General features: G+C 37.2%; 1 protein-coding gene across 2 annotated transcripts in view; it reads right to left on the reverse strand.

The window, feature by feature from the left end:
- Nucleotides 1-15,660, reverse strand: part of LOC127413035 (follistatin-related protein 5-like) — a 251,700-nt gene that overhangs the window by 120,774 nt on the left and 115,266 nt on the right. For both annotated transcript variants that reach the window (XM_051649838.1, XM_051649837.1), the window contains exons 5-6: nucleotides 12,733-12,929; nucleotides 7,106-7,226 (exon numbers count right to left, since the gene is read on the reverse strand). In XM_051649838.1, the coding sequence (XP_051505798.1) occupies nucleotides 7,106-7,226; nucleotides 12,733-12,929 (318 nt within the window). The remainder of the gene's footprint in view (nucleotides 1-7,105; nucleotides 7,227-12,732; nucleotides 12,930-15,660) is intronic.

A 15,660-nucleotide genomic window follows, 5' to 3' on the forward strand; every position in this document is an offset into this window, starting at 1 on the left:
ACCGAGGCGGGGAGCCTCCTGGGTGGCTTGCTTTCTTACGAAGGCGAGCCGCGACCGCAACGTTGCCATGGACATATCCTCGCAATGAGAACATAACCATCCACGAACACTGTCTCCGAGCAGTGCCCAGACATGACAGTGATCGTGACCGTCAGAAGGCGAGAGATAACGAGCGCAACCAGGAATAACACAAAATCGGAAAAGCATCTTTAGAAAGATGCGTTTTTACAAAGACGTTCCATGTGTGCCGCTCTTTTAGAGAAATATACTCTTTTAGAGAAATATACTCTTTTATTTCTGCCGAAGCACCCAGGGGCATTCTCTGCAGTGCACCAGTGCAGAGGGGGGAGAAGCTGCTGAAATGCGCCGTCAGATCCAGCAGAGGTGAATGAACAGTAGTATTCAGCTCAGTGAGCATGAACATTTGGCTCCTAAGAGAAAATCTGAATGAGTGGTTACATACCAGCTCCTTTTATACCCGTATGTCTGGGGGAGTGGCATGCAAATACCACTCGCCAATTTTCATTGGCCTTTTATCAAAGACCAGAGGTGTCTCGGGCTCCCCAGGGTGACCCCTATTGTCACTACATCGACACAACGTCGAGTGAGTGACAGATAGGGAACTATGCTCCGGATCTAAAGCAAATTAACTTTTCACAAATGTCACAAATCACTCTTACTTTCAACCCCTCCTCTCCAATCCAACCACCTGGCTCCATTGTGGTAATCAAAGCCTACTTTTCACAATCTAATCAGTTCCCAATGGATAAGATACAGTATATACAGTATATTATACAATAGTCTGTTCTAATACTCGATTCTGATTGGCTGGAATGCATGCAGTTCAAACCATTGAATGCACAGGTAGTTCCGGTCAGTTTTAATCACCGTTCGATATTAATGCACTGTTTGTAACCACAGCAACATAACATTACAGAGCAAGTAGAGTGAACTATAGTAATTGAAAACATTTCCTAACCGCTTTCATCAGCATAGTTAATATAATGGAATTAAGCTTGTTTTGAACGGATTGAAATCAGGACCTATTAAATGCATCTTTCGCTGTCCAGCAAGGCAATGCAAGATGATTTAAACTGTAATGTGTTGTGTATATTATGTTTCTGTGCTGAAGTGCCACCTATAGCCACTAGAGCCCCCCCCACCACCCCCCCCCACTCTAAACACTGAATAAAAAGCGCTGTTGTTTACAAAATGCAGGTGAACGTGTTTTTGTGGTGAAGAGCTACCGTGCAGGGACAAATTGCGATTTCATTAATTCAGTCAATCGTGCAGCTTTGATGGATACCACATCGATGTCTCTGAGGTTCAAATCTGCAAGTTCCAGAGTATGTTTTGAATGGGTTTCCCCTTATTATACAGTAAGTGCTACTTTTATTGTCACTGCCACGTTCGTGATGTTGGTTTGACAATGAATTAAAATTCAATAATACATTTTCTCTGGAGTGCCAACCCCTCTACATTCTGTGGATATTATTATTTCCGGATTGTGCATTTAAAATCACAGTTTTGACCAAGTGTGTGGTCGCACTACTTTTTCTATGCGTCTGGTTTAGAACAGGCGGTGCTGCAGATCTAACGCCCTTAGATAAAATTAACAGTTATTTTTTATTCTTCAAGTCAAAATTTGCGCTGCAAGAAATATATTACAGCTGCAACTAATCAATTCTGGCAAATGACAATGGTATAAGCCGGATAATCCATGGCTAGGTGTGCGTTAAACGATTTTAAATGCACTCCGCTTTGCGTCGGGTGGTTCTTCGCCTCCACGTTGTGCATTTTTAAATTGTTTAACGCATACCTAGCCGTGGATTATCCCTTACATATATGTGTGTGTGTTTGTGTTTTTTACATTAAATATCTTGTTTCACTTAGAAAAATTAGTTGCAAACAGTGTTTCACATTGACTTTAAGGCACCAAGTCATGTGGATTACCTTGTTTAGGAAGGTTTTTTTTTTTTTTTACATATACATTTATAACAGAACAAGCTTAGATGCAGCCTTTATCTGCAGTCATGAAGGGTCCTACTTAAAAGTTTCCCTTTTACATTAAATCTCAAATTTGGAAAACTGTCATGTTTCACCATACTCACAGAGTCTGTGAGATTCATGCATGACGGGAACTGAGCCTGCTGAAAAACATGAGCGCACAGTAATTGTCATTGCACAGCTATGTATAAACGAGCCACAATTTTAGCCTTAAAAAATAAGCTTCGCCACTAAAGTAACAACTAAAAAGAAACCAAAATGGTTCCTACAACCAGGGCCAAAATTCAAATAAACTCAAAATCCTCTTGGAGACCATGTTCAACTTGCTGTGATATGGAAAAGTCATAGAGGATAGAGCATGGAGAACCCAGACAGCATTTTTCACTAATATATTCAAAAGAAATGTAATTAGTTTAAAGACTGTTTGTGTTTTAAGCTGAATTACTGACAAGCGCTATCCCCAATCAGACATTTTTGCAACCACATCTAGTGCTTCTGATAGCATGTTGCGCAAGTAACCTCCAAGACCTGTGTTCTGGTCCAGTAGGAACCAGGAAGTAAGTGCATTCACTTTAACAGTGGTGAGCACAGTGTGGAGGTTGCTTTTTGGCTCTAAAATACAACTTTTACTCCCTGACGGTTTGGTTCAGGGTTGGCAGTAGAAGTAATAAAATATGCATTCCTATTGACTGTATTACATCATTTACATCTAAAACTACAACTCGCTTTTGACGGCACTCTGTGGAAACTTCTGTCATTGGCGGGCAGTGATTCGAATTTCAGTAGGCACAGACCAATTTCAACAGCAAAACTTTCGACCTCCTGTTGTCGAATTCACCATGTGATCAGTCTACTCTTTTCACATTGTACTTTTGGGGCCAATGCATTTGCGTTATCAATGCGAGTACCACTGTGAGTACTAACAGCAACTTCTTGCCACTGTAGCTAGGTAATGACTCAGTAGCACCAAACATTTACACGTGTCATTTTTTGGAGCTATTTTCTGCATGCATTGCAAAAGATGCGAAGGATACGATTTTCTCTCTGAAGGCAATTTATTCAGAGACAAGTAGGTATGAGAAATGCATTACACGATAATAAGTGTGACTGGTAGCATGCAAAGATGAAACTTATTAGTCATGAATAGCAGTTTAATCTAATACTGTAAGTTAGGGCGAATTACTATCATATCGGAGGTCACATGATCCAAACCACAAACCATCTTTTCAAGCGAACTTGACTGCAGTTTGCTGGTGCACACCTGAGTGGTTTAGAACTAACCAAGCAAACCAAACTTCTTGTATAGGCTGCATAATGTACCTACTGTCCAAACCACATAAGATTCACAGTTCAATTCTCTTTTAGTCTCTCATGTAAAACCATCTATCTCTCTCAAAGCTCTGGGGAGACCAGAGAGTCTCCAAACCAAAACTTGACCGTTTCATGCCTTTATGGCCTGTCACCCTCCATCAGGACTGAGATCTATAGCCTACCCATGTGACTGATGTATTCCCAGAGCTGGAGAGTTTGAAAAAGTCAACACTGACAAGGTCTGTTCACTCATACATCAGTAAATCCCATCAGACCAGAGTCTACCTACCCCATCAAACCAAAGTGTACTAACCCTGTCAGATGAGACTATACAATCTTCATTAGATTGGAGTGAACTATTACTATTAGATAAAAGTGCACTACCACATCACATGAGCATATACTAACCCTGTCATACCAGAAAATGGCCATGCTACATGGGTCCAGAGATTTTTTTATTTTTTTTTATTTTTATTTTTTTTATGGGCTGGCTCCCACCTCCTTTTCCCCAGGCCCACTGAGAAAATAGTGGTAGATATTAAAATTACATGAAGCCAAAACAGTAAACACTAATATGAGATGAACAAGTGAAATATAGTAAACTTACTAAAACTTAGTTTTTAAAGTTAAATACAAATAATTTGTAATTTATTCATACAACAAATGTAATCTGCATCACACCAATCACAATATATGAATGATAGAGAACAGCACTGATTGAATTCTGAATTCTTAAACATAAGGTAAACAGGATCAAAATAAGCCTAAAATGAACTAAGTTAGAAAATGAATTAGTGCAGGCTCTCATGCGACTACAAGAGAAGACAGGATCAGTTGAATCTGAAGAGCTTATATATGTAGGTACATTGCACACAGAGGGTTAAACCAGCTAAATGTATTCACACATTTACAGTCTCACACACTGTGGCAGATATGTGAAGCTCTGGGTAACAGCATGAACCTTAATGCTATTGGTACAACAACCGTGGACTGTTTATAAAGTAGTATTTAAGAAACTTTTAAGGAAACATTTGTTGAAAGAAGGAGCTGACAATAGAAGGTGTGAAGTACTGAATCTCCTCTAAGTGTCTAACAAACCATCTTGTTATCCTTTTATCTTTGAGTTTGAAAGAAAAATGAAAGTACATTTTTTTTTGTTGTTGTTGTTTTTTGTTTGCCTGTAGGGCAGTTTCTGCCTCCCCCAAACTCCCGCTGTGATTGCTAGAAGGACACGGGGGCAGACTGAGGCAGCGGTTTTCATTCCAAAAACGTCCTCTCTGAAAAGCCGCTTTATGCTCAGAAACCCATTTTGTAACAGTGGAATTCTCACAAAAGCAATTCATGCATTATTGTCCCATTTTTATGCCTTCCTGCACCACACGTTTTGTGTTGCGTTTAAATGTGTCTGCACTCGCTGAATGTCAGTGGAAATTGAGTCAAATTGAAATGTCAGAGGAAGATGAGACTAAAAAGGGAAATGAGAAAGAGCAGATGTGCTGAATGTTAGTGTAAAAGGTGGGAACACTCTTATAATTCCTTCATTTAGTCAGCGAGCCTTATTTCTACTTAAAGGAATAGTTCACCCAAAAATTATATTTCTCTCATTCTCGTATGAATTATTTTCTTCCGTGAAACATTAAAAATATATATTTTGATGGAGTTATAATGTCTGTTTGGCTATACAATGCAAGTGAATGGTGACCACATTTTCAATGTCCAAAAAGGACATAAAGGCAGCATAAAGGTAATCAATAAATCTCCAGTGGTTTAATCCATCTCTTCTGAAGCGATCCAAAATGTAACTCCTTCTCACTATAAATGTTGGCATTAGCACTCTCCTTGGATATCATGATTTCAAGCTTGATTATGCTTCCTAGCACCATCTAGCGTTCTGTGCAATGTGGCAAGCACTTGGAAGTGTAATCGAGCTTTAAATTATGATCGTCCCTAGAGACTGCAATGGAAAGGTGTACAGAGATAAAGGAGTTATATTTTGGTCTGTTCTCACTCAAAACCAGTTGGATCATTTCAGTAGACATGGATTAAACCACTGAAAGCTCATGGATCACCTTTTGCTGCCATTCATTTGCATGAATGGTGCAGAGTTCATATCTCCATAAAAATATCTTAATTTGTGTTTTGCTGAAGAAAGAAAGTCATACGAGTTTGAGACAACATAAGGGTGTGTAAATGATTAAGGGAATGATCATTTTTTGCTGAACTACTCCTTTAACCATCTTTCAGTATTTGTCCTTTCTTGTGACAAAAGGGATGTCTTATCCAACCACAGGGAACTTGTATTTTATAACTAAGAACACTTTCATCTAAATTGGGAAGCTTAATTTATTCTCTATGGTTTTTTTATTTTCTATAACAAGGTTAAAAATACCAAGTAGCAGCAAAAAGCCAACACTGTATAAAGGACTATAATTTATGTATTTTTATATTAAAGAAATATAACACAATCACACTTTTCAAGCAAAACATTTAACATGTGTTTGGTTTTATATTATGAAAGTATTGGACACCTTCTGGTTGTCAAACTTTGTGGAACATGTCCAAAGTAAACATGACGAACTACACCAGAGTGTACTAACCCCACCAGATTCGTGTGTACTAACCCCATTAGACTAGATTGTACTAACCCTTTCAGTCCAGAGTGTACTAATGCCATCAGATCAGAGTGTAAAAACCCAATCAGACATGAGAATACTATTTCCATCAGACTAGAGTGTACTAACAATGTAAGAACAGAGAATACTATTTCCATAAGTGCACTATTGCCATCTGACAAAAAAGCATAACATAACATAACATAACATGACATGACAAGACAAGACACAAAACAAACAAACAAACAAAAAAATATAAGAAAAGTTAAGCTTATTCTGATGCAACAAGATTTATTTTATAGCCTATATAGTAAGTATAGTATATATAGTGAGGTCAGTCATGTTCACCTCTTCGACAAAAACACTGTTAATAAGATGGATTACTATTGGCAATCCATTGTAGCCTGGTCATTCATCTACTTAAGCAACAGAACTTAGTTTCCAGGCTGACACAAATGCTCTGTAACAAATGTTGCTTGCATCTTGAGCCATGAAGTTAATTAGTGTGCCTTAGTTTCTCCTCAGCAAATAAGTTAAGGAAAATTGTACTCAGGCCGTCACTGTTCAGTGACAAATTTTAAGAAGTGTACACTTCAATTAGAGATGAATTAGGATCCATTCACCTTTATGGTGACCGCAAGATCTCCTTCTAAGAGAGTGGTTGGAGTCACAGTCCATTTCAGAGGGTGCTGACCTTATGAAATGGACTAAAGGTGAAATGTAGCGTCATAACATAATATGCCACTAGTCCGGACATGCCATAGCCATGTGTGAAGCGTAGGGTTGGAAAACAAGAACCAGATCTTATTCAGAACAAGTTCCATTTAAAAATAAATAAATACTGGAACCAAATGATTTTAATGATGTTCACTCACTGGCAACAGTTATGTGGAATTGGAATCAAAACCTGAATCATTAAATACATTTAGATTCTAATCATTAATGAAAATAGATCTATTTTGCCCACTTAGAATACACAAATAAACAAATGACATAAAGATATTGCACAATGAAATAAAAATGGCTCAAACCTTTAACCAAGAGTGAAGTTTCTTAAGGAAAATACTAGAATGATCCTTTTATCCTGTTAATTATGTAGCTGAAATTTTGTTTAGTCTTTTGCCTTAGTACATTTCCATGTCTTAAACATCTCTCCAGCAAAACCCAACACTTACCAAAAGCTGCGTAGTACTCATCTTTAGTTAGGTGTTCGTCGTCGTTGACGTCGTTGTATTTAAACAGGTCAAACAGAGTGCACTCTGATGCCGTCCTACTCAAATCTTCCTGCTTGATGACCTGCAAGAAAACAACAAAGAGATTATACCAACAGATTGAAAAGCAGAATATTAGACATTTCACAAGAAGAGCAGTGTTCATAATTTTAATGTGGGTATTAAAGCCGAATTGTGTAACTTCTGCGTTACTAGCTTCACCAAACAAAATTGCAAAAATAATCACTAGCTGTGTCCTGAATGATGCACTATACACTATGCACTCAGCCATGTAGTGCATGAATTTTTAAAGTGTATTATCATCCCAAAAGGAACACTTAACGGTTTTCTACTGCACAGAAGCATTCGCCGTGTAATAGCTGACAGAAGTGACATTTCAAATGCACATGATGTGTTGCCAATAGCTTTAGCGGGTTAGCTAACTTCAGTTCAAAACTTGTACCTCAAACAACATACATATTCACACAGCTTGGGGTAATGGTAAAGCATTCAACTCACATTTGTAAGTTGCGGCATTCAATGAAGTTTCTCTAGTTGCCACATTCTCCTTTATTTACAATTGTTTTGTAAAGAACAAACTGAGTGCATGAAGTGTCCAACATTCCACACTCCTTTTTGACGATCGAAGAAGTGCATCATCCGGGTACTGTTTTTTTTTGCATTTTCAATGTTAACATACTACTCGCACACTTACACTTCAATATGACATAGAATAGTGCAGAAGTGTGCGGTTTGGGAAGCACCTACTGTTTTCATACTGATTCCAGAAAACTGGATGGGTCTGTTTGTTGTACTGTGATGGGTCATCACTTGCAAAATCTGTCAAATGTTAAATATAGGATTTTGGATCCTGAAGCAAAATCAGTTGAGAACTACTGTTCTAATGCACTATCATGAATAATTAAATACAAACAAAGCAGGAGGGATCGGTGATAATGAATGTTAGGGGTTAAGATTGACTGTGGATTACACTTAAGATTGAGCAAATGAGGTGTGAAGAATCATAACGAATTTGTTGTTTGGTGGGCAATGTATTAAAAACATTGATGTAAATGATTATATAAAACTAAATGATATAGATCTGTCCATGGTGCTGATCTTGTGTTCCTTGTCCTTGGTGCTGAACCTATCAGACCTAACCATCTCCTGAAAGCTTTGGTTTACCTAGTGCAAAGACTGACATGAACTGACTTATATTGCATCTAAAACCAGACCTGCATATTCATACTGAATTCTGTACTTGTATTATTTGTTGCCAGCTATAATCCTCGTACAGAGACTTGATACCAGCTCAGAAATGCACATTGCCAACCTTCACTTTGACCTCTTTTGTTATTCAGTGTTACATGACCATTTACTTTGAGATATTTGGGAATAAAAGAAACAAACAAAGAAGCAAACTTTCAGGCAAAGAGTTACAAAGTTTTGTTAAAGGAATAGTTCACCCCAAAAAAAAAGTAAAAAAAATTAATGAAACAACACAACAGGTGATGTTAGACACAATTATTGCCTTAGTCACCATTCACTTTCATTGCATCTTTTACCCATACAATAAAAGTGAATGGTGACTGAGGCATTCTTCCGAACATCATATTTTGTGTTTCACCGAAGAAAGAAAGTAGCATGGATTCAGACGAACATGAGGGTGAGTAAAAGAAGACAGCATTTTCATTTTGTGGTGAACTATCCCTGTATCGTATGCCTTTAAATCACTTGGAAAATGACGCACGAGTGGCATGTACAAATTTTTAGATAATTTTGTGTCCTTTTTGAAGCTTGTGAATCATTATCCACTGCCATTATGAAAAAACAGACCGGGATATTTTTCCAAAATGTTTCCCTTTTTGTTTTGCATAAGAGAGAAGGTCATACAGGTTTGGAAGAACATGAGGGAAAGTAATTTGTGACAGATTTATTTTATTTTTTTTTGGGGTGAACTATTACTTTAAGGTTGTATGTCTTTCTTGTGTTTAATTTATTTCAGTTTCTGACACTGCTGGCATGAACGGACAATAATAAATAAACATACTTTTTAAATAAATCTATTAGATTTATTCATGAAGATCATTACATGTGTACTAGAAAACCTACTAGAACAGAATACTGATGTAGTTTAATTACTCTGTTAGAGCAGAATTGGTAAGTTTTGCTTCAAGGCATTCCACTATATGTTCCCCAACCTCAATCACCTTTCGACCTGCACTAGCTTCATGTCAAAATGCCAAACTTCTATATTCAGAGCCGGTCCAAGGTTTCCATTTTTACATTGTCTTCGGTCTGCCATGCATGAAAAGAGATCTAGTCTCCTTTCACTGAGAATGAAGAAATATGCAAATTACATGAAAATATTGCTGAATGAAATTGAAATGGTTTGTTCCTGTAACCGAGAGCGAAAGTGCGTTCAGAGATTTCTCTCTGGAGAAATATGAATAAATTCATGTTTTGCTCATTTTGCTGTGCACATATCTTATATAAACAGTATATATATATATATATATATATATATATATATATATATATATATATATATATTGGGTATGTTTGGACTGCTTGCAGAATGGTCAGGTAATCTAAAAAGATAAAGGTTTTCTGTAGTAACTGAACTAGTTTTATTGAAATAAAAAATAGTGTTTAGAATGAATGATTCATCCTGACTACATTATACTGCATCAACAAAAGTCATTTTTAGGGGTCAGATGAGGAGAAAATAACTCTTAAGGTAACAATTGTATGTATTCACTGCAGTGTTTTAAGTTTTATATACATTCACAATGTAGGTTGTAAAAAGTATGTGAACCCCCTAGGCTAATGACATCAACAAAAGCTAATTAAAGTCAGGAGTTGGCAAATCTGGCATCAACATTGATTGGAGGTGTGGGTTATAGCTACTTTGACTTATAAAAAGCACTCAAACATTTTGAGTTTGCTATTCACAAGAATGTATTTGAAATACAAAATACTATTTTGTACTTTGTATTTTTAAAGTCTTTAAAAATCAAACACATTTAATTTGTATCTAAATACATTTAAGTTTGGGAATTGTGTATTTTCAAAATACATAAAATACTTTGTGCCAGTCATCCTCCAAAAAGGATCCGTGAATTAATGCTCTGGACCTTGAGCTTGTCATTGAAAGTGAGTCAAGTTCAACAAATGCTGATGGCAAAGAGGAAGACTTTTTTTTTTTTTTTGTCTTTGCCAAAGATGTTGAGGTCACAGGCAAGTCTACACAAAGCAAAGCTGAGTTGGAGACCTTGCACTTTCTAGAAGATCAGAAAAGGGATTGGCCATCTTGGACCAGTATCCACTCTTTAGACAGCTGTTTGTGAGATTTAACATAATCCTACCCTCTTCAGCTCCTGCAGAGCACCTGTTTTCCTTTGCTGATTTAATCAACAGGCCACACAGACCACGCCTTAAACCCAGTCTTTTTGAAAAGTTGGTGGTGCTAAAAGGTATCAAATCAATAACTGTCTGAAACACACACATGCACACCACAATGTCAGCATTCATTCCATAAATAATTGATTTTCCGTTATTGAGTAATTGTTACTGAGTGAGCAGCAATGGCGGTGATGGAAAAAATATATATATATATATTTTTTTTATTATTTCCGACTGGGCAGAGGAAGGGAAGAGGTAGGTGAAATGAAAACAAATGTTTCTAAGCAGCTGTACACCAAAATGTTCTTTGCATTCAGAATAAGTCCAGATAGATTTCAGCCTAATACTGATACTTCATTGAATGGCCAATTTTAAATATATTATGTGTATTTTCAAGATACAAAATACTGTATTTTATTTTGATTTTTTTTTCTTCCACACAGTATTTGGTATTTTATTTTGATACATTTAAACTGAGGTATTTTGTATTTTTATTTTAAATACATTTTCATGTATTTGTGCCCATCTCATCTGTTGATGGTGACCATGCCTTGCAAAAAAAGAGATCTCAGAAGACCAAGAATTGTCAAGAATTGTTGCTTTGCATAATTGTTGCTTTGCATAAAACTGGAAAGGGTTACAAAGTTATCTCGAAAAAGCATAGATATTTATCTGTCCACAGTTAGACAAATTGTATATAAATGGAGCTGATTTAGTACTGTGGCTACTCTCCCTAGAAGTGTCTGTCCAGCCAAGATAACTCAAAGGGCACACCGCAGAATGCTCAATGAGGTAAAAAAGAACCCTAGACGGACAGCTAAAGACTTGAAGGAATCATTGGAACTTGTTAACATCTCTGTTCATGAGTCTGCTATCTGGAAAACATTAAACAGGCATGGTGTCCATGGCAGGACACCACAAAGAAAGCAGCTGCTTTCCAACAAAAACATGCCAAAGACAACATTGACACTCCACAACGCTACTGGTAAAATGTTTTGTGGACTGATGAAACTAAAGTTAAATTGTTTGGGAAAAACATGCAGCACTAGGTATGGCGTCAAAAAGGGCGCTGCATACCAACATGAAAACATCATCCCAAAGGTGAAGTACAGTGGAGGGAGCATCATGATTTGGGGCTGCTTTGCTGCTTCAGGGCCTGGAATGCTTGCCATCATTGAGGGAAAATGTAATTTCCACACTCATTAAGTTATCTTACAGAATAACATCAGGGTGGCTGTGCACCAGCTGATGCTCAGTAGAAGTTTAGAAATAAAGCAGGACAATAACCCTAAATATCAAAGTAAATCCACTACATAATGACTTAAAAAAAGAAAATTTTACTTTTGGAGTGGCCCATTCAGAGCCCAGACCTTAACTCAGTAGAGATGCTGTGGAATGACCACAAGAGAGCCATTCACACAAGACATCATATGAATATGGCTGAGCTGAAGCAGTTCTGTAAGGAAGAATGGACCAAAATTCCTTCTGAACGTAGTGCAGGTCTAATCCGCAGCTACCGGAAACATTTGGTTGAGGTTATTGCTGTCAAAGGAGGATCTACCAGTAATTAAATCCAAGGGTTCATTTTTTTTTTCCACAGCACTGTGAATGGTTAATGGGATGTGTTCAATAAAGACATAAAATATTATAATTGTTTCTGTGTTGTTAGCTTAAGCATATTGTGTTTTGTTTATACTTGAGACTTTGATGAAGATGAGATCACATTTTATTACCAATAAGTGCAGAAAACCAGCCAAAAGGTTCACATATTTTTTCCTTTCATGCCAAAATCCTAGTACATTTGAGTTGCTTTTGTGAGGACAGTAGATTAAAAAGTAGGGATATTCAGTTTAGTACTTCTTTTCTTGTTCTGACAAGATTGTGAACACATACACACATATGTACACTCACAAACTCTTGATATTTATGATTTCATCCTGTTCCAGTAAAGAAGAATTTGACATCCCGAAATACCAACATCCCTCTTTTTTCTTATATTTTAAAATTGACCTCCTCTGTTGGTTTAGAAATGGTCGGTAAGTTAAAAGGTGCATGACAGATAAACCATTGAGAAGAACAAGAGATACATGTACCACTAAATTTCAATGTCAATTAAAACATTAAAGGGGTGAAAGAGAAGAAAGATTGGATGGCTGATTGTGTGTCAGACTGTGGATCTCTCTTACCTGTGAGAGCTCACTGCTGTCAACTCTTCCATTACCATCTGCGTCAAAGCGCTTGAACATCATGTCGACCAGATGCTTCCTCGTGGCCATATCTTTCTCATGGCTGCTATGGTTACTGGGGGTCAAGTACCTCTGAGCATGTAAGTCCAACATCTTGGTCTTCAATTTTTTATAATCTCCCAGATGACAGTTATCATCTGTGAAGAGAGGAGGAGGAACAGTGGTCAGACCAGTGTAAGTGAAGAAGATCGAATCTGCTGTTCTGTAACATTACTAAATTATCTATATTCTGGCCAAACTGTATAAAGCCCTTTTCATGTAGAACACCTTTTCAAGTGGTCATGTGAGGAAATCTAACAGGTCTGTCATGTAAATAAATGATAATGATTCAAGGATTTTATGGATCTTACAAAAAGAATCAGAAGCAATCAAATTTGTTGTTAGTGCCTTTATACATTAATAGAGAATCTCTACAGTAGTGCAGTAGAGCAACCTTAAAAACATTAAAGTGATGGTTCACCCAAAAATTAAAATGATCTTATCATTTACTCACCCTCATGCCATTCCAGATGTGTATGACTTTCTTTCTTCAGCAGAACACAAATGAAGATTTTTAGAAAAATATTTCAGCTCTGTTGGTCCTTTCAATGCAAGTGAATGGTGATCAGACCTTTGTAGCTCCAAAAATCACATAAAGACAGCATAAAAGTAATTTATCCATATGACTCCAGTGGTTAAATCCATATCTTCAGAAGCAATATGATAGGTGTGGGTGAGTAACAGATACATATTTAAGTTAGATTAATATTTAAATTAAAAAAGGACTTACATTTTGATCTGTTGCTCACCCACACCTATCATATCGCTTCTGAAGACATGGATTTAACCACTGGAGTCTTATGGATTACTTCTATATTTCTTTTATGTGATTTTTGGAGCTGCAAAGGTCTGATCACCATTCACTTGCTTTGTAAGGACCACCAGAGCTGAAATATTCTTCTAAAAATCTTTGTGTTCTGCTGAAGAAAGAAAGTCATACACATCTGGGATGGCATGAGGGTGAGGATATGATGATAGAATTTTCATTTTTGGGTGAACTGTCCCTTTAATAGTGAATTTCCACTTCTTAAAGATGCACAAGTATGATTTTTCACATTTAAAGCATTCTACTAGAAATTAGTTGGAATTTATATATATATATATATATATATATATATATATAGCTGTGTTTGCTCAGAAGAAACAGAAGTATGATCATTTCACTTCTGAGCAAACACAGCTGAATCATTACGGCCATCATAGAATGACAAAAAAAAACCCTACTGCAGTCATCAGAAGAACCGCACAGTGTTACACAGCCATGTAGTGGAGGACAGTCTTTGCATATTATTTTAGCAAAAAATGTCAGAAAGAGCCCTGTAAATGTGTTAAAAACTTAAAACATTTCTTGGAGAGTCTTGTCACGACATGTTTGGCGATATTTGAAATAATTGTGTCATTATATGTAGCTCAGGTGGTGGAGTGTGGTTTCTTGTGAGAATACTGATGTTGTTTCTGAAACATAAAAGATGGATAATGAAAGGTAGCAGAGAGAGATGGATAAGGGTGGATTGATAGAAGCTGGTTTCTAAAGACTGTCAGATTAGTTTCACTGACAGATGTCAAGGCAGTCACAGCTCGTCTCCACATGACTGCATCACTCAGTGTGTGTGTGTGTGTGTGTGTGAGTGTGTGATCCAACCACAGCATGCCACACGTCACAAAATGGCCTCTACTTTGACAAGCTACAGTGGCAGCGAAGCATCCTTCCTTAGAAATGGCAGAATGAATAAAAGATAAACGGCTTTCTACTAATTTGCCCAGAGGAGATGAAGGTCATTGTCATCAAACCTGTGTGTACTTCTGCATGTGTGTGTGTGTGTGTGTGTGTGTGTTTGCATTTCCTGCATATTACTGTAACATTCAAATTTTTTCCATGATGGGAAACTGCAAAAGGGCCTTTTCCAAATCTGCCATCATTCAAGCCGCTCACATATGTAAAACAGGAGAAAGAACTAGGCATCTGCTGTATTCCAGAATTGCAGATGTGTAACTGGAGGCAAATTCATATTGCATCCTCCACCTGTGACTTGATGGGTGTACAGTTCCAAGCACCATTCCCTTAGTATGCTCTCTGCGCAGATGGCTAAAAAATGTTTGAAAAAAGCTAGAGATTTCTTGAATCAGAGCTACAAGGAATGGCAGCATTTCAAACTGGAGTCAATCAACACATTGCTTATTGATTTTCTGTATGGAAATCAAGTTGTGATAAATAGTGTGTTGTTCTTGATATATATATATATATATATATATATACATGGCAAGTAAAAGTTTTTCATCCAAGCAAAATGATCCTGGTCTAAAAATACATATCACACAGGCTGGTGAATTGTCAATTTATAAAACCATATAAATTATTTGGCACATCTTACCCCACTATCGTAGAGTTTTTCCTGATAGGGAACAGCTGTGCTGAGAAGCGTGAACATCAAGGTGAGTAAACTACAATGTATAATCCGACATTTAGCAACTGTTGCTTGGAGAAGCGAGGCATGGTGTGTGACGTGAAAACAACGGAAGTATGCGAACGCTAGAGACAGGTGTGTAGGCTTATAAAGCGGAGGCTGTATTGCGATTGGATGAGATGCCTGACTGAATGAAAGCGTAAGGATCCAGAGTCTTGAAAAAATAAAGACAGGAAGGTCATTGTGGAACATCGTAAATGTGCTTGTCTGTGGGAGAAATTTGGAGAGCTCTAAATTCACATAGAGATCACTTTAAAACAATCATCCCTCTAATTTTTGTTCTTGTTGAGAAAAATGTGTTTCTATTGTATAGGCCCTTCGGCCACCTGAGCAGAAAGACCAAATATACCCGACCCATGAAGTG

Source organism: Myxocyprinus asiaticus, chromosome 22 (genome assembly GCF_019703515.2).
Source record: "Myxocyprinus asiaticus isolate MX2 ecotype Aquarium Trade chromosome 22, UBuf_Myxa_2, whole genome shotgun sequence".
Lineage (NCBI taxonomy): Eukaryota > Metazoa > Chordata > Actinopteri > Cypriniformes > Catostomidae > Myxocyprinus > Myxocyprinus asiaticus.